General features: G+C 48.3%; 1 protein-coding gene across 4 annotated transcripts in view; it reads right to left on the reverse strand.

Moving 5' to 3' along the window:
- Positions 1-2,707: 2,707 nt before the first annotated feature.
- Btd (biotinidase) overlaps positions 2,708-26,331 on the reverse strand; it is a 36,624-nt gene continuing 13,000 nt past the window's right edge. Inside the window, exons 1-4 of one of the 4 annotated variants that reach the window (XM_041662863.1) lie at positions 18,395-18,491; positions 9,475-9,730; positions 5,038-5,187; positions 2,708-4,167 (exon numbers count right to left, since the gene is read on the reverse strand). In XM_041662863.1, the coding sequence (XP_041518797.1) occupies positions 2,995-4,167; positions 5,038-5,187; positions 9,475-9,726 (1,575 nt within the window). In that variant the 5' untranslated portion in view covers positions 9,727-9,730; positions 18,395-18,491 and the 3' untranslated portion in view covers positions 2,708-2,994. Of the gene's footprint in view, positions 4,168-5,037; positions 5,188-9,474; positions 9,731-11,982; positions 12,009-18,394; positions 18,492-26,331 lie in introns of those variants that run through there. The other 3 variants (XM_041662864.1, XM_041662862.1, XM_041662865.1) reach the window with 3 other exon arrangements.

A 26,331-nucleotide genomic window follows, 5' to 3' on the forward strand; every position in this document is an offset into this window, starting at 1 on the left:
TTGTCATTAGAAAGTGACTCTTGGGAGGGTCTGGGCTCCAGCAGGACACAATGCTGATCTCACGGGTGTCTAGGATTGTCACTTACTGAGGGGACTAGCTGTAGCAGGTCTGAATTCAGGACGAGCCTTTCTATACAGCTTCTCATGCTGGTTTGGGTCATCTTGACATGAAGTGGTGATAGGCATTTTTAAGAGAATTCCTGTCTCTCTAGTTTGGGGGCAGGGAAGCAGCATGGACTGTGGACAGCCATATCTGGAGCCACATCCAGCCTGCCAGCTCCCGCCTCCTGGCAACACCTGAACTGAGAGAGCAGGCAGAGACTGTCCTCTGGTGGGAGAGGTCCTGCACCATCCCCAGGGGCCGTTCCAGGGCACAGGAATCCCAGGACTTCCTGAGGGATTCTGAATTGTTCATCCCTGCTCATTTTCTCAAAACTTGACTCATGCCAAGCCTTTGCAAGCTGTGAGTCAACCAGGACTGGGGCCACGGGATGCCTTTCCCTTTAGGCATAATGACTTGCCCCAGGGCTGAGACAGCACCAGGATATTTACAGCGAATTCACACTTGCAAGAGCTGTCCACCAGAACCTAGGATACCCTCAGTTACCCTGCCAAGGACCAGAGAGGGACTTCCCTGCCAGAGCATGGGAAGAGTGCAGTTTTCATTTCATACAGTTTTATAATTTTGTTGTTTTTTTGGGACAAGGTTGCGCTAAGTATTCCTGACTGTCCTGGAACTTCCTATGTAGACTAAGTTGGCCTAGAACTCACAGAAGTCTGCCTCTCAAGTGACTCCATGGCACATGTGCCCACATACACAGGCACACTCGCGTGTACACACACACACACACACACACACATACTCACCCTCATGGTTTTGGTTATTTTCTTTTTTTTTGCTTTTGGTCTTTCAAGACAGGGTTTCTCTGTATAACACTCATGGTTTTAAAGGAGTTAAATAGCAACATTAAAGAAACAAATTTCATCCCTCAAGATAAAAAGCTAGGCAGGAAAGGAAAGGAAAAACAGCAAGCGATTTCCGTTCCTTTGAGGCTGGGATGATGAGATGAAACTTCTGGGTTGACAACTTAGGTTTCTTGTCTTTCTTGAGGGCAGGGTATACATCCAAAGAGACTGTGTAAATGCCCTGGGAATTTTTACAGCTTGGGACTGGAATCGGTTCTGGTCTGTCCTAACTGTAGCTAGAATATTGGAGGTGTGAACAAGGACAGGGTCAGACCTGCGTCACACAGAACACACCTCTTCCATGTCTTCACCTAAGGCTGAGATGAATTACCGGTACTCAATGGAAGTATGACCAGCCCCCATTATACACGAAGCAGCAGCTCACTCAGAAAGATCCTAAAGTCAAAGCCAGTCCTATCAGGATGATAGTCGCTGCCCACTCCAAAACTAAGATAGTCTTACCTGGAATAAATAGGGTTTTACTTGTTTAATGGTTAAGGTCAGACTCAGTCCTTAATTGTACTTTAATGAAGGATTTGCTTTCAAGAAATGTGTTTGTTTTTCAAATCTGTTATTGTAGGAAATAATGAGTATTCTGACTAGTGGGAAAAAAATAGTATGTTTGGTTTGTACATAGATGTGGTCTTTCTCACAGCCTTCCTGCACAATGGATTTTAACAGGATCAGCAGGGAATGGCTCTGGGCTTCCACAAGTGGCATATGTTTCAGGATATGCCTTTAAGCATTTCCCTTCAGTGTATCTGAAACACCTCTACATCTCTTGTTTCTTGAATGGTTTTACAATTCTTTGAATATATGGACAAAGGGGAAAATTAATCCCAAGTGTTTTGTTACTTATCAGGTGGTATATTAAATATTTTCTACTGTTGGGGAAAAAAAGAGGCAAATTTCAGAAGACTATCCATTCTGTACTCAAAAAATAATAAAATAATAAACAAAAATAAAAGAAACAATTGCTCTGTATAGAAGTAAAATACTTTTTAAATGGCTTTCAAACATTGGTTGCAAAGAAAGTATCAGTGGCCTATAAATGTCGTCGCTGTGCTACCCATGGCTTCTCAGCTTCTGGTGCGCAGCAGTTACTGTGCACAGTCCTTGCTCTGTGCTTCTGTAGGCCCTGAGAAAACACCTGCTGTGATGAGCTGAGCTGAGTTTGTGACTGCAGCAGACTGGCCAGGCAGCTCCCAGCCTCTCTGCACGAGGGAGACCTATTGGGTGCAAACTCAGTTGAGCACAGCTAAATCGATTGGCTAAGGTCTCTGGAATCCCTGGATGAGACGCTTTGGAGGGGATAATTCTATTACTCATGCTTTCCTAGCCTGGCCTTGCTCAACATTTTCCAGCCCCCCCTCCCCACTTCCACAGCACCACATTCCTGCAGAGATTCCAAGCCTGCCCACACTGCCACCACGACAGCAAGGCACACATGAGAAAGCCTCGCCTCCCTGCTGTTTGGAAGGGCTGTTTCTAGGGCTACATTTCTGCCACTGCTGGTAGCTCTGACTTTGCCACCGCATCCGAACAGAGTCCCTGTTGACCAGAATAGGATGATTCACCATAGCAGCTCTTTTCACAGCTTTTGCTTCGAGAGTCTGTTTTTTTTTTTTTTTTTTACCACAGAAAGTGTTCGAGGCTTGGAGAATATGGACACTGTGTCACTTGATCAACAATGAAAGAACAAAATGGAAAGAAAAAAAAAAAAACAACCAGGGCTCTGTGGGATTGTAAAGTAGCAACTTATGTCTATTTGTTATTTTAGCATTTGAAACTAATTGCATAGTAGGAAGAAGGTGTGGTTTGAAAAAGAGTGTGAATAGAAAATACCACAAAATGTCTGTCATTATGTAGAAAGGAAGAAGGAACTGCCTCTCCCATCTTCTTACAGTTCCCAGGGTGGGACTGAGGGTGGGACCCTGTGCCACGGAAGTCCCTTTCCACCCTCTGGGTAGAGACGGTCCTGTGGAAAGGCACGCTGGCACAGCCTGCTCCACTGACCACACACTTTTTCTAGTCCCTCTCATACAACCGCCCATAGAGAGCTGCTGTCACCAAACCAGAGGACAGTCCACTCTTCCTCAAGAAATAGTGGTCATTTTCCCACCCGAGCTGGTCAGGGGTATCCAGAGTCATCCCTGAGGTGAGAAACAGAGGAAAGATATAGGAAGTGCTGAAGTTCCCCCACAGGTGAAAGTCAAACAGGCCTTGTGCCTCTGAGATCTCCTGCCCACAAGTGTCAAAGCCGAGGCCCCCACACTTGACCAGGGCACAGACTTGAATGTAGTAAGTGCCATGTACCGTGTGGAGCCCATCAAAGACACCCAGGGCGTACAGCTCTTCGGACAGGGTGGGCCTCTCGTAGAGTAAGTGACAGCAGAGACCGTTGGAGCAGGCCTGGACATAGCCTTCCTTTCCCCAGACAGGCACCAGGGTGAAGTTGTCGTACATCATCTCTGAGTGGAAAGTAGGTGGTGCGTTCATGTCCCACTTGGCAGCCTCCTCACAGTGCACTTCCTGGGCATCCTTCTCACAGGACAGGTCACCGGCCAGGATTTTTAAGAACTTACTATGGGATGGGTCCGTTTCACTAGTTGCATTCTCTATCCCAACAAGTCCCAGGGGGTTTGTGGCTACCTGGGCAATTATAAGGTGGCCTTCGGGGTTGTCCATGTCATGGTACCAAAAGGACTTCAGAGGGGTGTGGATGCCACTGCCAGTCATCCCCAGAGTCGGGTGGTGGATGTTAGCTGCCAGAACACTGACACCAAAGGCAGTGGCGAATGCTTTCTGGATTTCAATGGCTGCCAAGAGCGGCAGCTGGTTCATCCAGGCCGTGGGGTACACAATGTGCTTCACCTTGGAGTCTCTGAGGAGTTGGATGGCAGGCTCAAAGAACAGGATGTCAAAGCAAGTGAACATGCCAAACTGGCCCGCAAAGGGGGTATCAAAGGTGACGAGGTCCGCATGAGCAGGGGTATCAAAAGCCGCCTCAAAGTACAGATTGTGCTTACGGTAGCGAGCAACAAGGGTTCCATTGTGGCTGAACACCACATCTGTATTAAACTGGTATCTCCCGTCATCTGGGCACCTGGGGTCACTGCGAAGGCAAGGCTGTTTTGTTCCAAGATTGGCCACCAAGAACATCTGTCCCTTGATGGCCATACAACTCAGGCGCTGGAGGACCTGGAGTGGACAATAAATAAAATAAGTTTAAATACTGCCTTTTGGATCATATTTCGGTAAAGAAGTTCCTGTATTGTGTCTGTCATATATAAACAGCTATCGTAAGTCAGTGGGCAAACACTGTGAGAGTGTACAAAGGCTATGAACATGTGATTCACAGGACAAACACAGAGGCACCTGCAACTAAACTCAGTAGTGACGACAAAATGTAAATTCAGGGAGCCAAGTCTTCACCTTTGTTAGAATGGCAAAAGCTCAAGGAAGTATTGCATCTAATGTTGACCCAAGGGCAGAAAAACAGACTCACAAGTTAGTACTGGAGGTATGTAAAATGAGACAAACATCTTTTAACCCCGAAATTTAGTATTTGAAGAATACATTAGATATTAATTAAACTAATTAAATTCCATTTCCAAGAGTTTTGCAGGAAAACTTGAACATGCTTACAAAAATATACATACAGAATGCTCACTGAAGCAGTGCTTAAAATAGCAAGCGGGAAAAGAAGGGAGCTTGTCTCCTGCTCGGCCGGAGGTCAGTGGAGGGGGAGAAAAGAAAGCACAGCACACCACTGTTGGAAGGAAGCTTCCAGAAAAGCCAGTGGATGAGGGCCAGGCAGTGCTGAGCTGAACTTTTAGAGTGTTTTGTTTTGTTTGAACTTGACTTGCTTAATATGTTTCAGTTTGCGTGTGTTTCTTGTGTAATTCACCAGTGAAAGCCCGGCAGCTAAGTAATGTCCTAGATTAGTTAACACAGGGCCTGGGGCGTTTGGGTTCTGTGGTTTGGAGCCCAGACCTCCTTCAGACCTCAGGCAGCATGCTGTGGCTTTCGGCCAAGGACCTGGCTCTGCTCACTGGTCCTCTCACCTACCTCCGTGTCATTGAACCGAAAGGGCTCCAGACAGGGGTTCCACCTGACCAGCCTGGGAGATGGCATGAAGTCCAAGAATGGGTAAATGGATGTTCTTGTGAAGTTGAACCCATGGATGCCATCTTCTGGGAACACTATAATCTGCACACCCTGTAAGTAGAAAGACAGGAGAGTGTCGGGAGGTAAGGAAGCACCACGTTCTTGGCTGCCAAACATCAACAAGCTGAAGGACAGGGGCTGGGAAGAAGATGGCTCAACTCAGCTCAGTGGGAAGGCTTGCTCTCTGGCCATCAGTTGACCGCCCAAGTGCTGGACGTGGCCGCACGTGTGTCCGTGTCCTGGAAGAAGAACCACCAGCATGTGGGGATGGAGGGAGGGGGGAGCGGACGCCTCTAGTCCAGCTGTTCTTGCCCATCCTCTCATGCCTAAGTCAGCTGGGGAACTTCTGGGAAAAACTCTGATATGGAGGCCCATCCATAAAACAACCGACTGGAATGTGGGTGAGCCCTGGCTGCAGTGTTTGTTTAAAAGATTCCACTGTGTAGTCACAGTTGGACTCTGGGGGCCATGGATGAGCAGCAAGTGCGGTACACAAAGCAGCTCCCACCCGGGACTTAGGAGTCCCTTTAGGGGCTCTTGCTGACTGCGGGCCTCTCCCCACACTGTGGCATCTACAGCAACTTAGGGAGGAGAAACAAACAGGGCAGCCCTCTGCCCTCGTCTCACCTCGCTCTCCGGGGGCTCTCCAGCTCTGTGGATGAAAATGCCAGGCCTAGATGTCGGCCCAGTGCAGAGGATGGAGGCGGCAGGTAGTGAAGGCGGCCACACACAATAGCAGGCGCGCCAGCACTTAGTTCCTCAGGGAACTGCAATTTTATTTAGGTTTGTTTACCCACTTCTGGTTCTAAAAGCTCCAAAGTTTAACCATATAAAAATCTGCAAGACCAAAAAACTCAAATCCATCAATGCATATCTCTAACACAAAGATGCCTGTTGTCATTCTGCTAGTCCTTTTCCCTGTGTGTCTGGGTGCTGATGAGATGGTATATTGTGTAGCATTTGTCTTTCTCATAGAGAACAAGCAGAAATGCCAACTGCTTGTTACATAAGATACCACCATTTCTCCTCCATTGATCATCGGAATGCAACCTCTGCAGTAAAACCAAAGCTGAGGCAGCTGTCGGTGTGTGGTCTGTGTGCGGCGCTCACTACCCTGACTGAAAGGTGTTCATGTCTTTAGTTGGCTTCCACTTAGAATACAGTGAATTTCACATGTGAAACCGCTGGGTTAAAGAGCGGGAAAAGTTTTACATTCTTTTTTTTTTTTTTTTTTCGTTTTTCAAGACAGGGTTTTGAAAAACCTGGCTATCCTGAAACTCACTCTGTAGGCCAGGCTAGCCTCAAATTCACAGAGATCATCCTGCCTCTGCTTCCCAGTGCAACCACCATTGCCCAGCAAGTTTTACATTCTTAATACGCATCGACAAACTGGTGTGGCTCCCCATAGCACTGAGTGACAATGACCTTCCCATTGTACAATGAGCCTTGACGGTGCAAACAATCTGATCACAAACTCAAGAAGGAGATGGCCTGTCTTCCCAGATTAGCAGGCTTGCTACAGAGTTAGGAGATTTGACTGTGTACAGAATATGCCACCGCTGCCTTTTGTTAATTAAAAGATTACTCCAAGGAGATGGAGGTTGGAGGCTCCTGAGCTCAAGGCCAGCCTAGCTAACAGTTGAGCCTGGTTCATCAAAATCAAAATGGAACAAGTCCTCACACTGAAGACTGCATCTGTGTCTTGAGGAACAGTTGCTTATTTTAGCTAGCAACAAATTCTCCCAGTCACTGCTGGGTCACTGGCAACATTCCCTTTTTCAAATTCCTACCATGATCAAATGAGTTAAATAAAAACTGTTCATTATGTATTTGCATGAGCCCCTTTGGGGGGGCGGGGGGTGAGTCCGAGACAGGGTGTTTCTGTGTAGCCTTGGCTGTCCTGGAACTCACTGTAGACCAGGCTGGCCTCGAACTCACAGAGATCCGCCTGCCTTTGCCTTGGCCGGGATTAAAGGCGTGCACCACCACCACTTGGCTATGAGTCACTCTTTTAACGTTTTGAAAATTATACTTGGAGAAAGGTTTTCCTTTATTCAGAAAAAAACCAAAACAACAAAACAAAAACACTTGAAGGATGTCTTAGGGAGCCTGCCATTCAGTTATGTCTACACATTGACTACAGTGCTTTGGCTGGGTCCTGACAGGCCTAATGAGGTCAAGAACTCCCGAGGAATGAAGGTCACCAACCCTTGGGACTGCACAGTCTAATCTTTAAGGCTGACTTGTTGTCCCTCTATGCCAGGGGTCCTGTGGGGAACTCCTGTCTTCAGTGCATCTGATGTAAGACGTGGATGCCGCAAACACAGCGTAGGAGCGAAGGCGCTGGACAACACAAAGCAGCCCTGTGAGCCCCTGGCACGACTCACATAACCATGTTTGGGAGTTCTAAGCTGGAGATTCGGCAGTCACCATGGACAGATGCAGAAGCCAGGTGAGCCTGCAGGTGCTGAGGAGGCACCGTGCCATTCAGTGCCTCCACCACAGGGCCTGCCCTTGTGTGGGTCAGGGCTGGTAGGAGGCCTGAAAGTACAGCTGGGATTTATTTTACACTGACTTCAGCAGAGACATAAAAGGGATAAGTATCAAATGCATGAACGCTATGTAGATGTCAGTAAAGATCCCTAAATAGCCCAACAGGCCGGAGCAGGGAACAGCTCGGATGGGAAGGCTTGCTCAGGTTGTCAGCTGACTGCCCGAGTGCAGGGGGGCCGCACACAGCCTCGTGTGTAAAGGAACAGGAGGTCCTAAGTGCCCTGGAAACACAGTGTGATGTGACTGCCAGGAGTCCACTGGGGACATCACCTGGAGCAAGAAGGCCTGCCACCCACCCTGCCACACAGCAGTGCATTCGTGCCCACAGTTCTAAGAGAAGTCTGAAGAGGACTGGAAGCTCAGGCTTTTCCTGGGGGACTGGGGCAGGTGTGCAGACGATGGAATTCAGCAGCTTTTCAAGGTCAGATTGTGGTCAAAACCTTCCCAGAAGTAGCACAGTGGAACACCTGGGAAATAGTGCGTCCTGAGCTACTGAGGGGGGCCGAGAAGCCAGGTGCCAGGTGGGGACAAGAGAGGAGTGCCATCCACGAGGAATGCTGGACCATAGACACTAACTAGCCCAGGATTTTAAAGTGCACCAAGAAGTGGTAGCTGGGCTGGAGAGATGGCTCAGTGGTTAGGAGCATTGCCTGCTCTTCCAAAGGTCCTGAGTTCAATTCCCAGCAACCACATGGTGGCTCACAACCATCTGGAAAGAGGTCTGGTGCCCTCTTCTGGCCTGCAGACATGCACACAGACAGAATATTGTATACATAATAAATAAATAAATAAATAAATATTAAAAAAAAAAAAAAAAAAAAAAAAAAAAAAGAAGTGGTAGCTATGTCCTTTCGGGTCACGAGGTGTGGGCATGGGGTGGTGGGTCTGTTGGCATGGTCAGGTCCACACCAGCAGCAAAGGCAGGACATTGGCTCATCGTCATTAGCACAGCAGGCCTTCCTCAAGCAGCTGGGCTTGGCGGCCCCACCAACAGGGAAAAAACTCAGATCCTCTTGGTTCCAGACTTCCCCACCCCACAGCTTCTTCTGAGAGCAGCACTTCCTCCCCTGTCCCAGGGGAGCCTATCCTCCACCCCCACCCTTCCTGGCTGGCAGAAGAGGGAAGACAGCCAAGAGGAAGTCCTTACAAGGGTGTGAGCCTGGGGTCCTATTCCGTCTGGACTAAGGGCTCCCCATCTGCACGAAGTGCACCACAGACAGTGGGCAGACAGCCAGCGGCAGTTCTGTGGGCACTTACAAGTTCCTGTAAGCTTTGAACGCCTTTCTGAGCATGGAGTTCACTGTGCTCAATGGTTTTCAAGTGGGTTTTTTTTTTCTGTTGTTGTTGTTTGTTTCTGAATATCATTAATCCCCCGGGGATGTGCTGTGCACACTCCCACAGCCCAGACTGCACCCATTCTGGAACAGTCGGCTAGGGCACCAGACCCAAACTCCAGCTCTTGTTTACTTCACCGTCAAATCCCAGGCAAAGCCACCCAAGACCTAGGCAGGGGCTTCTTCAGCTTGGGGAAAACACTCCTTGGAGATGATGACCTTGCTTAGCTTGCTGGTCCTGACTTTGGAGGTCAGGAGTGGGGCCCGATTTAATAAGCTGCCATGTGCGGTTGGTTGGGCCGCTGACTAACTTCTGAGAAGCAAGATGCCAGTCAGCTGACCTATCAACTCAGACCAGAAAGCTGACGCATTTCTCAGGGGGGCCTTGAGAGGCTGCGGTTTCTCCTTGCTCAGAGCAGCTGGCTCTGCTAAGGACAAAAAGGGCTCTTGCCTTCTGGGCTGCAGCCATCACTTGCTGTTCATAGATGTCGAGGTTCTGCTTCATGAGCTCCAGGGCCTCTTGGCGGCTGGTGAGCTCCAGAGGGTTTGGGCTCAGGACCGACCGGTGCTCATACACTGCAGCAATGTAGTGCTTGGCCTCGCGGTGCTCCAGGGAGCCTGAGCCGAGGCCCAGCGCAAGCGCACAACAGCAGAGGAGGAAGACAGCAGGCGTGGTACGGGCTCCAGACATAATGCAGACCATAAATCTGGAACGAACCGGCAAGGGGAGAAGAACTGAATAAGGAGGGCTGCCAAGGACTGAACTTTCGCAGATGTGATTTATTAATCCTGGCAATTACACTCGCCCGCAGCGATGCTGCGGCTCAAAGAGTTTGTTTCATGTCCCTAATAAAAGCCATGTTTTTCTCTCCAAACACGTAGAGCTGCATTTCAAATGGCTCGCTGTGTTAATAGACTGGTTTCAGAACATTTGCAAAACAGACTCCGTGTTTGCCTCTGTTTTCTTACGCAGCATGCAGGAATCCTGCAATGCGCCACTGCCTTGCAAGCCAGGCGCCTACACTGTGCGCTGCAGGAACTGTGCGGAATTTTTGACACAATTTCTGTGATATATTTGACGCTCTGTCGGAGCCTTCCTACTCAGTGCTACAAGTCAGCCCTCTAGGACAGCTGTAAAGGTCATGAGGCTCCTGAAGGCAGAGCAGCTTCCTAGCTGACATTCTTCAGTCTATTTGGGGGCCATCAGGAGTCCTAGCATTTGCTGTATCACCCACAGGGCAGCCATACCCAAGTTTCCCAGTCAGAGCCCTGCAAGGCTTTCTGCTCGAACCTGGGTGAGTCTTGCCAGCCACTGCTTTCTACACCTTTGTCTATGCTACTCCAAATCACTTGCTAAAACACACATCTGTTTGGGGTAGTGGTGACGCAGGCTGTTAATCCCAGCACGTGGGAGGTAGAGGCAAGTGGATCTCTGTGAGTTCAAGGCCAGCCTGGTCTACAAGAGCTAGTTCCAGGATAGGTTTAAAAAAAAATGGAAATAAAAATCCTTCTTACAGTGATAACATGGAATTTTTCCAGAAAATAAATTGGAATTTTTTTGTATGTGAGTAGACTCTACTTACCATAGACAAAAGTGAATGACACTTCTGTATCCTCCCTTGTCCTGTCCCTGACATAGAAATAGTTATTCTCCATAATTGCATGTGTTACTAAGTGTTTTTCAGTGACTGGCCCAATTGTGCCTTGAAAAAAACCCCCTGGTTTCCTAGCTAAGCCCCTCCCTTGGAGGTGTACCACAGTCAAGCGGCTGCCCTGTGGAGACAGACAGGGGCTGACAACCACCCAAGAAGAATTCTGGTTCAAAGCCAACGTAACAACGACAAATCAAGGAATCCCACCGCTGTTCTTTAAAATGGCATCCCATCCAAAAAAATGACATCCAAGCCTCAACTCGGGATGCGTATGTTTATATCCCAAACAAACCGCCTGGGCTGCTATTAGTCTTCTTTTTATTATTTGGCTAAAAGTTCCAGAAACAAGCCATATTTATTACAGCCAAGACTAGACATAGGGATCCTCATTCAGAACCCTTCGACATCAAACTGTCCTCAGGGAGCTGCCTTCTTCCTCCCACCCCCATCCCATCTGCAACTGCCATTCGTTTCACCGGGGAATAAATGGACCATACAAAGCCCAGGGTTTGCTGCCACTCATCTGGACACTGTAAGCAATGTTGTAGGGCAAGAACAAGGGCCTTTGAGTGAGCAGTCACGAGTTTTGGAGTGGACACAAAGGAGTAATTGATAAGCTTTCTTATTGGAACTTTGTCTGCAAAGACACCAAGGAATAATTTTACATGCTTCAAAAAAATCTACTTTGCATTCCTCTTTGAAAGGACAGTAATGGGGCAGCCTGGGCGAGGTCACAGTAATAGTGACAATACTTTTAAAGCCCAAGTTGATGGCCCCTTGAGGAGGTGTGGAAACTGGCTGAGGTCGAGGGACACATAAGGCAGGCCTTGCTGGTGGCAAGTCAGGGACTCCCAGGCTAGGAGGGGCCTTGACAGTTTCTGTGTGCAGATATGGGCACACAGGGAAGGGACGGAACTCACAAATGGCGGCCTAGGGCTCTGCCACTGAGCCTCACCCAGGCCCTGAGATACAGATATCTAACTGCAATCCAAGGAAATAACAAGGAAACTGCAGGACCAGCAAAATACCACATTCCTTTCTATTTTCAGAAAGTGAAATTTGTGTTCTTTGTAGGAGTACAATAGGAAAGTCCCAAGTTGCAATCGTGTGTGTGTGTGTGTGTGTGTGTGTGTGTGAGAGAGAGAGAACAAAGGTAGATCGATAATTAGAGGCTATGCACAGTTAACCAGGTATTCACGCTTCAAAGGCTCAGGCTTAACGAGGTAGGAGAGAATGACTAATTACAATAAAAATAGCTGCAAGAGTTTGCCCTTCCCCAATGGCAGCGAAGCGGGAGACATTCTCACCAATGCTGTGAAGCTGGCTTCCTCTCCGCACTTGGCATCACACAGTCTCAGGAAAAACATAAGGAGGCTGAGCAAGGACGCCGAAGGGCTCAGCAGCAGCAGAAGGGTGCTCAGTTTTAAAGTGACAGGGTCGGAAACTAGGGAGGCAGCTCAGCTGTCAGAGTGCTCGTCTGATATGCACAAAGCCCTGGCTTTGATCCTAGCGCTGCACAAACCAGCCATTGTGGAGTGTATCCCTAGAATCCCAACACCCAAGAGGTGCACGCAGAAGAACCATTAGTGCAAGGTCCTGGATCAGGGGAGATGGCTGGGGAGTAAAGTGGCTCTAAATTCAGACCCCAGCATCCACATAAAAGCTGGCATGAGGGCACACCAGTTACCTCAGAACCGGGCACGGGGGCACACCTGTAACCCCAGCGCCGGGCACGGGGGCGCACCTGTAACCCCAGCACTGCAAGGGATGGACATAGGTTGATCTATATGTCAGGCTAGCCACTGGACCCTGAGTCAATGAGAAGCTCTGTCTCAAAAAAGAAAAAAACATAGTAAAGAATGCTAGAGGAAGTCTGCTGATGCTGGCCTCCGCCATGGGCACACGCATCACATATACCACACACTGCAAAACAAAAAGAAAAGACGAGGTCATCCTTACCTTGAAACAGAATTCAAGGGCAGCTTGTGTTAAGGAGGGGGCAGGGAGGAAGGGATGTTCTGGAGTGGCCAGCACTTCTAGATACATGTAGATGAGGCAGTTGCTAGGTACTGACTCATGATGTACAGATACTGGGATGCAGGGCTTCCTGGAACAGGGGCTCTGGAGCCAAGGAGTTTTTGGAAACCCAACCAGTGACCCATCTTTGGAGATGGCCAGGACCTTAACCAAACAGCCAGAAGTAAGTGTCTGGCCCAACATGGTGGTAACAGTCCTTTTACTGCAGGACACAGGGAACTGAACTGTGGCAGGGCCTCGACCAGTATATAGCTGAGGAGACAATGTGCCTGCCCTCTTTGGGCGTGCTCCACTCTGAGACAGGGTCTGGTCTCTGAGGTACCCCACTTCTAAGAAGATACTCACTCCAGACATCCACATATTAGCTAACTGAGCCAGGCCCAGGAACATGTCTGGAATGCATCAGTAAGCAAACAGGGCTTCTTGGAGCTCATCACTGGATACACAGGAGGCTGGACTTAAAGACGTCAGTTTCTATATGTCAGATAGCAATATGGGTAAAGGAGAAACAGACAGTGAGAGTGCACAGTTTGTGACAGTGTGGAGAGGAAGGTCACCAACCTCTGACCTGAGGCAGCTGTGAGAAGGCACACTGGACCTGGAGGAGGGTGCAAGGTAGCAGCATGCCCCCCCATTCAAGAGATGGCAGAGGATCTGTATGGCTGGAGCACAGATAGCAGGTGGGAAGGGGTGGTCAGAGGATGCAGGTGGGAAGGGGTGGTCAGAGGATGCAGGTGGGAAGGGGTGGTCAGAGGATGCAGGTGGGAAGGGGTGGTCAGAGGATGCAGGTGGGAAGGGGTGGTCAGAGGATGCAGGTGGGAAGGGGTGGCCAGTGGAATTAGAGGAAGAGCAGCGTCTGGTCACTGGACTGAAGACCTCTGTGCACATCACTTGTCCTCCTCCCACATCTCATTAGAGGTGTTATGTTGTGGGAACTCCTTCAGCCAATAGCCTTTTAGATACCGACCCCTTTCTTTGCTGGATATGGTTCTCAGCTTCCAGCACCGAGAGAGGACTGTGGCTCTCTACCTTTACTGTCAGTTTTAATCCCCAGTAAATAAACCCTTGTTATACTCCATTCTGGGCTCTTGTGGACCTCTCTAACAGGCCTACAGTGTTAAGCAGAATTATGGCCTGATTATCATTTTCATTTGAAAATTTAGCACATATGAAGATATCACTGTGTGTCAAGTTGACAAGGGGTGAACATAGTATGACTAATTTTGGTTGTCAACTTGACTACATCTGGAATCAACTAAAACCCAAGCTACTAGACACTCCATCAAGGTTTTTGTTGTTGTTGTTGTTTTGTTTTGTTTTGTTTTTAATTGTTTGAAGCAGGAAGATTTATCTATGTCTGAGCCCCACCTTCTGATAGCAGGTCACATAAATGAATACACAAGAGGAAACTTTGCCTTTGCCTGCCTGCCCTCAGCTTACCTGGCCAATTCATCTATACTGTGGCTGCTGGTAATAAATCAGATTTCTTCAGGATTCCACTGTAGACTGAACACCAGCAGCTCCCCATGAATCTGCCCGGACCCCAGCTTCGCAGACTAAACAGTGAGCTGATTTTGGCCTTTCTGTCCCGAGGGAGCCATTGCTGGGCTACCTGGGTGACAGCCTGCAAGCCAGTTGAAAAGGTCAACTGTAAATAAACACAGCGTGGCAACCAATGCTGTGCGAAGTCACAGCTGAACCCACAAGAACAATAAGGAAAGTGCCAAGTCCTCTGAGGTGTGACTTTAAAGAAGATGAGGCAGAAATGGCTCGGTACTGCGCCTTGGACAGGACCAAGTTCTGCTGCACTAACTAAACAGCTTAAACTAAGGGAGAAATCCAGAGATCATGACATGTTAGCCTACATTTCTCTGAGATGAGGTTCATTTGAGTAAAACCTCCCGAACTGCAGCTGTGGCTCTGCAGTCCAGCACTGGCCAGTTCATGCAAGGCCCTAGGTCCTGGCCCATGACTGCGAACATCTTCCTGCAGTGCTGAAGGATTTTGGTAAGGAGGTGGTTGTTGTTTGCTGACTGCATTTGTATTTAAATCTTGGGGTCTTTGTGTGCGCCATCCGCTGTGGGAAAGCCCAGCACACTGATTTTACAGGTGTGACTGCCACCTAGTGGCCCACCTGAGAACCACTACCACCCGTGGGTATTTATTTGACAGGCAGTAGCAGATGGGTTCTGTTTCCCTCCTTCCCTCACCTACTTCATAATGAAAAAGGAAAACTTAATATATCTGATTTTTTTTAAAGGATTTGGTCTTCCTAAACCAGGCGTCAGAAATATCACCTTTATTTCTCAGGTGTTTTTCCCATACAGCTAATGGGATCTGGGTACATTTTAAAGTGTTTTCATGAGCACCAAGGGATAGTGTTTTGAAACTATAATTCCAATTTTTCAGGAGACAGAGGCAAGAGGATTACCTACTTCAAGACCAGTCTGGGTAATATAGTGAGAGTTTGTCTTAAAATAGGTGATTTGAAGTGTGCCTCAATAGGCACCAATAGGGAATTGTGGAAATTTCTCCTCCATTTTCCTGTTGAATTAATTAAAATTTAAATGATAAGAACCACCTTTAAAAGACCAAAGTTGGCAGCACAACTGGCCTGGAGTCCCCTGTCAACCCTGCCAGGGATGACAATCTCAGAAGACAGCACGAAGGCTGCCTTTTTCTATTAAATGCATGACGGACACCTAATCTCACGTGAACGAAGGTCACAATGTCTAGGTATGTGGCAGATGGAACCGGACAAGTGCTCCAATCAGTCCTGTCACCATGTGCTCTGAGAATGCCAGTCCTCTGGAAGAGCTGAAGACAGGGGCAGGCTGTACATGAGAGGGTCAAAGACTGCTCCTGTTCCTCACACCAAAATGATAGTCCTTCACAGGACAGTCTGTAAGAAACACAAGTGATGGTAGGAAGTGTGTGTGTGTGTGTGTGTGTGTGTGTGTGAGAGAGAGAGAGAGAGAGAGAGAGAGAGAGAGAGAGAGAGCGCCCACAAAGGCCAAAGCAAAGAATCCTACAGGTAACAGGTGAAGGCGCCTTCCCCCGCAGAGCTGAGCGGCACAAATTGGCAAAGGTAACTATGTCCAGAGAAAGAGGAACAGAAAAACTCATGGATCTTGATGTCATCAGTCCCTGGATCAGGAAGAGGAAGGAGCATGTGACAGATCATATGGGACTAAGAGAAGCCAGTGGTGTGTTCAGACAGAGGGCAGGACATGATAAAATGACAGCTCCCTGTTGGGGCCTGCTTACCACTCAGCCCATTCTCGGCAACAGCAGTGCAGAGTGTGGAGTGACTCACCGAGCGGTCCCGAGCATTTCTGCCTGGTCTGATTTGGTTAAATCAGGCATTATGTGATGAATGGCGTCTATTTCTATAGCAAAGGTCCCAGCTCAGTCTCAGTGGTATCCTGATCCTGACACACGGCCAACTGTCCTATGCTTTCCAGTCTCTTAACTGGACAGGCCCGTGGCCTGTTTTCAAAATCCTGCAGCTTTACTAAGCTTGAGGGGCTAAGTCCTCCAGACCTGGGGAAGCCAAAGGTGCTGCAGCTATGGCCGGGAAGGGAAGGTTCGGCTCCTTCCATGAATGTTGCAGGTTCTACACTTCTTAGCATTTACTGCAAAGCTGAGGTAGACATTCCAGTTCCTTGGCTGGAGAGAGGTGGCCCTTTACCTAAAAAGGGACTGAAGCCACAGCCAGGATTTCACATGTGTCGGAGTTCACACAGCCTTTCAATGCCTCAATCAAAACATGGAGGAAAGGTAGAATAAATACACCTGGGGCGGCTAAACAACAATTTGGAAATAAGCTCAAATATCTTGTGGCATGCACAAACAACTGCCAGACACCAGATATTTGGGACAGCTGTCTAAGAGATGAAGCAGTTAAACCGGTCAAAGAGCAGACTGACAGAATCTGCACGCAAAATATGAACATCAAGGCGGCCCTTAGGCAGACAGGCAAACCACAGGCACGGGAAAAGCCTCCGAACTTCCCTAGAAGACCAATTCAAACTGGTACCTTCCCAAACTTTGAGTTGAGAAAAAAATTAAGGCAAGCAAGTAAAGTGATCACAGCGATCTCTAACTGTCCCAAACAGATCTGAAAACTGGTGTTCCGAGTGCGTCACCGTTTGCTTGGGGGCTTTATCTCAGGGCGTCATTCTAACGGAGGAGGAGGGTGTTGGGGGGGGGGAACGACAGCGTAACACGGAAGTAAACGAAATGGGCATTCGGGTTTCAGTGTGCAGGGGGCTAAAGATCAGTTCTGATCCTCGTAATAAAATAAGGCGAGAAAACGAAGCTTTCACCCCTTCACCTGTAAGTTGAAAATAAAGCTTCTGATGTGGAGTGCTCACTGTTCCATTCCCTGACGTGGCCGATCCTGGAGGTCCGGTCTAACAGGAAAGCCATGAGCAGTAGGAAGAAAATCACGGAAATCAATGCATATCGGTGACACGGAGCATTAGGCAGAAGGTTAAAACATAATTAAGAAGAACCTTGATAATGAAATACGCTTAATATGTCCTCTTACGGGAAACTATCCATAGCGACAGCGATAGCCGCTGGGTAAAGCACATGTGCATGCCAGCAAAGACCGCAGATGGCAGCTGGTGAGGGAGTGGGAGCACACACGTTATCTCATAGGGACTCACCACGTTCTGTGGTTCTGCTTTGTTTTGAAGCAGGGTCTCACTACGGAGACGGGGCTGGCCTTGAACTTGCAGTGATCCTCCTGCCTCTGTCTCCTGTGCTGGAATTGCTTAAAATGTTTTCTTTCCTGGGCAGGGGTGGTGCACACTTTTGATCTCAGGATTGGGGAGACAGAGGTAGGTGGATCACCGAGGTTTTGAGGCCAGTCTGGTCTGCATAGACAGATCCTATCTTTTTGTTGTTGTTGTTGTTGTTGTTGTTGTTGTTATGTTTTCTTTAGTGTTACACGGTTTTTCTAATAAATGACAACTATTAAAAACAATATCAAGGGGCTGGAGAGATGGTTCAGAGGTTAAGGGATTTGACTGCTCTTCCAGAGGTCCTGAGTTCAATTCGTTGTGAATACAATGATCTATAATGAGATCTGGTGCCTTTTTCTGGAATGCATGGAGGCATAGAGACTGTGTACATGATAGATAGATAGATAGATAGATAGATAGATAGATAGATAGCAGAGAGTTCAAGTTTCTGGTTTGGCCCACAGGAAGCATAGATACGGAGACTTTATCCTACTAACAAACTGAGGATCAGGGGCTCTCCCAGCTGTACATTAGCATACAGACAAACACAGAGAACCGCACTTGGAGGTCAGAGGCCTGGGAGCAAGCAGAAAGCTCCTTGGCCCCCAGAACCTGGCAGGAAGCCTAACTGGTAATTGAAAATTGCAAAAGGCTCAGCATGGGTGAGGCTGAGATGGACAGGCCCAGGGACCAGTCTGAGCATGCCTCTAGGAAGGCTAGCGATTTTCACAATGAAGATTAGAGAAAAGCCCTCGTCCCACTTCTGGGAGGATCAGGGGAAGTCACAAACCGCTACCTCTAGCCCTCTCCAGCTGCCGCGTGGGAGAGGGAAATCTCCCCATTAGCTCCTTCTGGCTTTTCCACCTCACCTTGAGGGAGAGCCCTGAGTCCAAGGTCAAAAGTACAAGGGTACAGACAGTCCACGACGTACCTGCAAACTCCAGGACACCTCTCTTGGTACTGTGACAGCAAGACAGTGCAGAGGTTCCTCCATCTTATATTACTGCTGCAGCCATTTTAGATGGAACTGGAATTTGATCTTTTGTTGGTAAGCTCTGTGGAAAATTACCCAACTCTGTTCTAGGAACCCAAGGTCAAGGTGCCCCGCTAATTTAGGTAAGCTTCTGTTAAATGGCCTGCCTAGGGAAACCTCCAGCTGCAGCAGACGGCTTATCTTATCTTCAGTTACACTTCTCTCGGGCACAAAACCACCCACTGCAACTGCCAAGACAGAGTCACCAGGATATGGTTTTAGCCTTTAAAAACCCCTTACTCTAATCACGGGGCACTCACTTGGGTCCTGAATCCCTGAATATAGGTCCAGCCAGCTGGAATGACTTTTGGCTGGTGAGTGGTCTCTGGTGGGCTCTCCACACCACCACCTCTTTACCAAAGGCCTGGTTCCTGAAGCTGCTCGCATTACCAGAGCATGATGTCATTCTCTCAACAACAACAACAATTTTTTTCTTTAAAGATTTATTTATTTATTTACTTATTTATTATGTGTACAGTATTCTGCCTGCCACACGTCAGAAGAGGGCACCAGATCTCATTCTAGATGGTCGTGAGCCACCATATGGTTGCTGGGAATTGAACTCAGGACCTCTGGAAGAGCAACCTGTGCTCTTAACCCCTGAAACATCTCTCCAACCTTCTCAACAAAAATTTACAAGGATACTAAAACGTCAAAACCAAAGTTTGAAAAGGCAGTACACATATCAGAATAGCACTTATAATAACTATGACAACTGTGCTAAGGGCTCAGCTGGGGGGAAAAGACATGGTGGAAGAAAGGATGGGTTCTTCCAGGTACAACATACAAAAACACTAACAGAAACGAAGAATCCTTAGCTGCTCCTTAGTAGAATAGACGTGGCTGAGAAAATAATCTCTTTACCTTACTCTGCTAATAGAAACTTCAAATAAAAGGACTCAGGAAGCCAGCAAAGGGGGGGCTGTCTGGGGCAAGCACCACAATACAGCAAAACTGTCTTTCAAATGGACAAACGACAGCCACAAAAAACTTCAGAAAGAAAGCAGGGACACACACTATGGGACGATTACAAGGTTGTGAACACGTGAGTGGAGAACCTGCACAAGGAGAAGGAGGAGGAGTGCAGGATTCAGGGCTATGGCTGGAAATTCCTAGATGACTACCAGACACTGAAGCCACAGGCCAGTGCAGCTTAGGGCACACAGCAGGTGCTTCCAGGCGAAGCCGGAGGTTAGCGTTTCCTCTGCATGTCAGAAGGGCCAGGGTAAGTAGGGCAGAACTACATGCCAAGGGGGTAAGGAGAACACTGGCAATCAAGAAGGAACAGAGGGAATCTCGCAAGGATGGAGAAACACAAAGCTGCTGCCGCGAAAAAACAGCGAGCCTCAGCTCCAGCCCTGGCACCCTAGGGAGGAAGGCACACAAGGCAAGCCTGGCGGCCCTGGTGTCCCAGATGGCAATTCTAGCCACAGAATTCCTCTCTTCCCCAGCCTTAAATCTAGGGCAAGCATTTGCCTGGTACAACAGGCCAGCACTGGAGAAGTCCCTGGCAGTGTTTCTCAGAGACTCTGAACACTGGAGCCAGGTACCAGGTTGAGGGCTCCAGTGCTGGGAACAGCCACAGTAGGGGCCTGGTGACGTCCACTGCAGAGTCTGGGTGGAAAATGACAATGGGGGCCAGTCAGGGTGCAATGGTCTGAAGGAGAAATACACCCCCTTGGTTCAAGTAAACTTGGTTCCCTGCTGGTGTTGCTGTTTGGAGGTGGTGTGGCCTTGAAGGAACTGTCAGTGAGGGATGGAGCTTTGAGAACTCATGGTCTAGCACTGTTTGCTGTCTTGGCTTTGTCTTTGTGGTTGAAGACTGATTCACGCAGCTTCCTGCTCCAGATGCCTGCTCCATGCTGTCTCCGCTAGTGTGCACTATAGCTCTTTAGTACTGCAGGCCCAAATCAACTCTTCTATATTTGTATCCCAGCCACAGAAAAGTAACTACTGCGTAGCTGGAAAAGGAGGGTTGAACGTCTAACATCCCATGCAGTGGTCGGTGGGTCTGCCTTCTGGTGACAAGTGAGCCCTGTCCTGTGCCAATCAGCAGAGACTGCAGGCCCGATCTGGGTCTCATGGCTGGGAAACTGCTCAGCGTAAGGAGCACCTCATTCATAGCCGTGTGCCTGGAGCCGGTGAGCTCAGCTCTGAGTCCAAGGTGCAGGACTGCTGGACTTCGATAGCCTCCTCCTTCCTGTAGGGTGAAGGACTATCTATAACCACTGTGTCTGTGTCCAAAAGAGGGCTGCAAATACCATGGGCAGAGCAAATCCTAATGTAAACTACGAGCTTTGCTGGATGATGATGGGCCAAGGCACGTTTATCGCCTGTACCAAATGTACCACCCTCTGGTCCAGGATGTTGATAATGATGCAGGCTGTGTAAGAATCAGGGCGATGGGTACAGGCTAACTGTAATTTCTGTTCAATTTTACTATGAACCTAAAGATTTTCTTAAAAATAAAGTCTTTTAAATAAAAAATAAGTTAGAAGCCAGAATGGGAAGGTAGGATTGGAAGATTTCCCAAGCCTGGCATCTAAGACGTTTCGTTTTTAATTGTCAGAGACAGTCTAAGAAAAAAAAAAATCTTAGGGTTGTGGTGAGATCTGTGCATCTAGCTAAGAAGACTCGAAGAATTATTCCCTCACCGAAAAGACGGAAGGCTGGAGAGATGGCTCAGCAGTTAAGAGCACTGGCAGGTCTTCCAGAGGTCCTAAATTCAATTCCCAGCACCCATGTGGTGGCTCACAGCCATACAGAATGTCTCTTTCTGATGCCCTCTTCTGACGTGCAGGTGTACATACAGATAAAACACCATGTACATAAAAGAAATAAATCTTAAAAAAAGAAGACAGATGGAAAAAACCACACACACCTGCCTGCCTGCCTGGAAAAGTAACTGCTGGACCTGGAACCATATATCTCATCTTCTGCTTTGTTCTAAGTAGGAAAATAAAAAGCCATCAGCAATCCCCCCACTAGCTCCAGAGAAGGGATGAGTATTCCCCAGTATGGTCCTTGAGAACTAATCCATTTCTGACCCCAAGGATCCTTCAAGTAAAAAGAGCCAATGAGGGAGGGGCAGAACCAGAATGCCCTGGTTATTGCTTTCCTGAAGAAGACAGAAAGGGACACTGGGAACCGACAGACCAGTGCTGTCACCTGTGAGAAGCAGAGAGAACTTGTTTGGCTATATGACCCTAAAGACAGCTTGACCCTGGGATGCTGAACACACGGAAACAAAGGCGGCAAATAAGAAAGACCAACACTTAGTCAGCTTGCCTATAACCCCTTACCTGGAGTAAGCAGGTGGCGAGGAAGTACCGTGGAGGGAAAGTGCTCATGGTCTCCATTATCACTGGACTCTCCTATGTCTGGGTATTGTCTTCAGTCTCTTGGCAGCTTACCCATCTGCCACAGCAAAGTTAGGCTGTGGACACTACACTTCAGAGAAGTGATAACCAAAGCTTTTGCTTACAGTGAGTTGGGAATTCAAATTCTGACAACACACACACAACCCAGGCCACAAGATAAAGGTGCTGAAGCACAAAATTCCGAAGATGTTCACATTCCTGAGACGCCTGGATATGTCAGTCCATGCCCCCTCTATAGAAACTCTTGACCCAGACCACACAGGAGATTCCAATCAGAGTCTTCAACAAAATGTTCAACATCATAAAACAAAGAAATTATTACTCAAGGGAATCCAAAGACCACAGCAAAATGAGACCCCTAGCAAATTCAGATGACTGTAACCCAAGTGAAAAATGGCAAAGGCATTGATGATGACTGACAGAGCCCAGTGGGCCCTAAAGTGGATCAAAGAGCGAGGGATTATTAAATAGAGTCAGATGGAGAGGTTTGTAAGAGATGAATGAGGATTAGAGCTGGCACACAACATGAAGGGCTGGAGAGATGCTCAGTGGTTAAGAGCACTTGCTGCTTTTAAAAAGGACCTGGGTTTGGTACCCAGCACTCACATGGCTGCTAACAACCATCTGTAATTCCAGCTAGAGGGTCTGATGCCTCCTTCTCAGCTCCTTGGGCACTGCACGCATGGGGTGCACAGACAAATATTTAGGCAAACACCTAGATACATAAAATTCAAATTAAAAAAATCTTTAAATTAAAAAAATATACAGCACAGAAATGGCAGAAACAAAGAAAGTAGGGTAGAGACAGGGAAACCACATATGATGTCCCACAATATTCCTACGAAGTAATTACAGGAAAGCCTCATGTCCGATAACGAAACACAGAAATAATAAATTCAGGATAAAAAAGAACCCTACAGCCGGGCGATGGTGGCGCACGCCTTTAATTCCAGCACTCGGGAGGCAGAGGCAGGCGGATTTCTGTGAGTTCGAGACCAGCCTGGTCTACAGAGCTAGTTCCAGGACAGGCTCCAAAGCCACAGAGAAACCCTGTCTCGAAAAAGCAAAAAAAGAGAACCCTACAGCAAGGCAATCTTATGCAATCGTGGGTCTTGGAAGCAAACGTGGGAAAGCATGACCTTTAAAGATACAGGTCTTTGGAATCATCCTGATGTCTCAGTGGAGAAAGCTGTGGCAGCCTGAGTTCACGTCACAGCTCCCCGATAAAGGTGGAAGAGAACCAACCTTAGGGAGACCTCCACACACCCACCTGGCATGCACTCCCCCACCCACACCCTAATTTTAATTTGAAAAAACTGGTACAGTGATTTTTTTTTATGGTGAGCTGAACAACAGTAGACTTTTCAATATCAGAGACAGAAATAAGATATCTTCAAAGTGCAGAGAGAAGGTAATTATCACACAGCCTTGTTTACCTCCCACATAAACTCCTACAAATAAACCCAAACTGTGCTGGAGGATTCACTCGTTCTGAACCGAGTAAACAAAAAGCCAAAGATATTTTGAAAACTACTATAAGAAAAGAAATTGAAGATTACTCACCAGAAAATTACCACACGTAGTAAAAATTGTTACTAAACACTCTGTTATGAATGAAAACAAAGCAATAATTGCTTATTATATATTTAAAAACCAGCACAAAATAGACAAGAGAAGGAAGCATTTAAAAGAGGAGGAAGAAGGAGGGAAGGAAGACAGAGAGGAAGAGGACAAAATGAAATGAAAAAGAAGTAGGGAAGAAAATAAGGCTAGAGAAACAGCCCTGTAAATAAAGTGGCTGTGTGCAAGTATGAGGGCCTGAGTTCGGATCCCAGCGCCATGTAAGAGGCAAGGATGTCCATGTCCATCATCTGTAAGGCCGGTTCCAGGGCCTTCCTGTCCAGCCAGTCCAGCTGCATCTGCAAGTTCCAGGTTCGGCAAGAGATTCTAGACAGCAATTGAGGAAGACACCTTATACTCCTAACGTCTACCTCTGGCCTCCACTTGTGCTCTCAACAGCCTGTGCTCCACCCCATCCCCCCCCCCGCCCCAACATACACACAGTTATGGCAAACAAAGGAACCTGACGATGGTGTAAATGAAGTAAACAATAGAAATGCTCAAGAATTAGAAAAGCAAGCGACGTGACCGGGAATAAAGACCTAAAAGGGAGTCTAGAGAAAATGAACAGTAAGGATGACAGCTGGATGAGATCTAAAGACAGGGTAATAGGAGGAAACAAAATAACCTGTGTGGTGGGCACAACCACAGGGACTTCACTGTATAATCAAGTCATTCCTTCTGTGTTGGCAGCTCCAGAGTCACTGAACCACAAATGCTAGGCTAAAGGACAGCCGCTAGGGCAAGAAGACAATAGCAGGCAGTGAAGTATCCTGTCGTAATCCACGTGGTGGAAAGGCCAATACAGTACACATACAGTTTTGTTATTTCGCACTGAAAAAAACCAAAGGGCAAAGGGCAAGACACAGAATCAGTCCCAGTCCTGGCACCCGAAACGGTGTTTATACCGTTATGGAAGAGGCAAGCCGGGTTCCCACTTGGCACACAGAGATATAAACCTGGGAGGTCTTCACTAGCTACTGAGTCTTCAACTCCAAAATACTATCTGGAAGTAGCTGTGAGGTTCTGTTACCTTCACCACCTCCCAAAGTCTCTTCAAAACAAAATGGCAATTTAGCATTGTGCAGTTCCTGGGTGTCCTTTCTATTTCAGTTTACTAGGCGTGGGACTATGCTTCAACGCATACTCCACCTGCCTATGGAAGTGTGTGACTCTCCCACCTGCCGCCTATGGAAGTGTGTGACTCTCCCACTGCCTATGGAAGTGTGTGACTCTCCCACCCGCCTATGGAAGTGTGTGACTCTCCCACCTGCCTATGGAAGTGTGTGACTCTCCCACCTGCCTATGGAAGTGTGTGACTCTCCCACCCGCCGCCTATGGAAGTGTGTGACTCTCCCACCCGCCGCCTATGGAAGTGTGTGACTCTCCCACCTGCCTATGGAAGTGTGTGACTCTCCCACCTGCCTATGGAAGTGTGTGACTCTCCCACCTGCCTATGGAAGTGTGTGACTCTCCCACCTGCCTATGGAAGTGTGTGACTCTCCCACCTGCCTATGGAAGTGTGTGACTCTCCCACCTGCCTATGGAAGTGTGTGACTCTCCCACCCGCCGCCTATGGAAGTGTGTGACTCTCCCACCCACCGCCTATGGAAGTGTGTGACTCTCCCACCCACCGCCTATGGAAGTGTGTGACTCTCCCACCCACCGCCTATGAAAGTGTGTGACTCTCCCACCCGCCGCCTATGGAAGTGTGTGACTCTCCCACCCACCGCCTATGGAAGTGTGTGACTCTCCCACCCGCCGCCTATGGAAGTGTGTGACTCTCCCACCGCCTATGGAAGTGTGTGACTCTCCCACCTGCCTATGGAAGTGTGTGACTCTCCCACCCACCGCCTATGGAAGTGTGTGACTCTCCCACCCGCCTATGGAAGTGTGTGACTCTCCCACCCACCGCCTATGGAAGTGTGTGACTCTCCCACCCGCCTATGGAAGTGTGTGACTCTCCCACCCACCGCCTATGGAAGTGTGTGACTCTCCCACCCACCGCCTATGGAAGTGTGTGACTCTCCCACCGCCTATGGAAGTGTGTGACTCTCCCACCGCCTATGGAAGTGTGTGACTCTCCCACCCACCGCCTATGGAAGTGTGTGACTCTCCCACCGCCTATGGAAGTGTGTGACTCTCCCACCTGCCTATGGAAGTGTGTGACTCTCCCACCTGCCTATGGAAGTGTGTGACTCTCCCACCTGCCTATGGAAGTGTGTGACTCTCCCACCTGCCTATGGAAGTGTGTGACTCTCCCACCTGCCTATGGAAGTGTGTGACTCTCCCACCTGCCTATGGAAGTGTGTGACTCTCCCACCTGCCTATGGAAGTGTGTGACTCTCCCACCTGCCTATGGAAGTGTGTGACTCTCCCACCCACCGCCTATGGAAGTGTGTGACTCTCCCACCCACCGCCTATGGAAGTGTGTGACTCTCCCACCCACCGCCTATGGAAGTGTGTGACTCTCCCACCCACCGCCTATGGAAGTGTGTGACTCTCCCACCTGCCTATGGAAGTGTGTGACTCTCCCACCCACCGCCTATGGAAGTGTGTGACTCTCCCACCCACCGCCTATGAAAGTGTGTGACTCTCCCACCTGCCTATGGAAGTGTGTGACTCTCCCACCTGCCGCCTATGGAAGTGTGTGACTCTCAGCAGGACATTTGCATCACATTCCCCCAACATGCTGCAATCTTAGGAGGAAACCACCACCCTACAGCAGCCATTCACTGCTGCATCCCTCAATACCTTCATTAATAAAGCTGTTAGTTTACTCACCAAGATGTCGAGACTGGGCGTGCTTTTTTTTTTTTTCGAGACAGGGTTTCT

Source organism: Microtus oregoni, unplaced genomic scaffold, assembly GCF_018167655.1.
Source record: "Microtus oregoni isolate MIOR12 unplaced genomic scaffold, Mior012 000013F_ref0000133, whole genome shotgun sequence".
NCBI lineage: Eukaryota > Metazoa > Chordata > Mammalia > Rodentia > Cricetidae > Microtus > Microtus oregoni.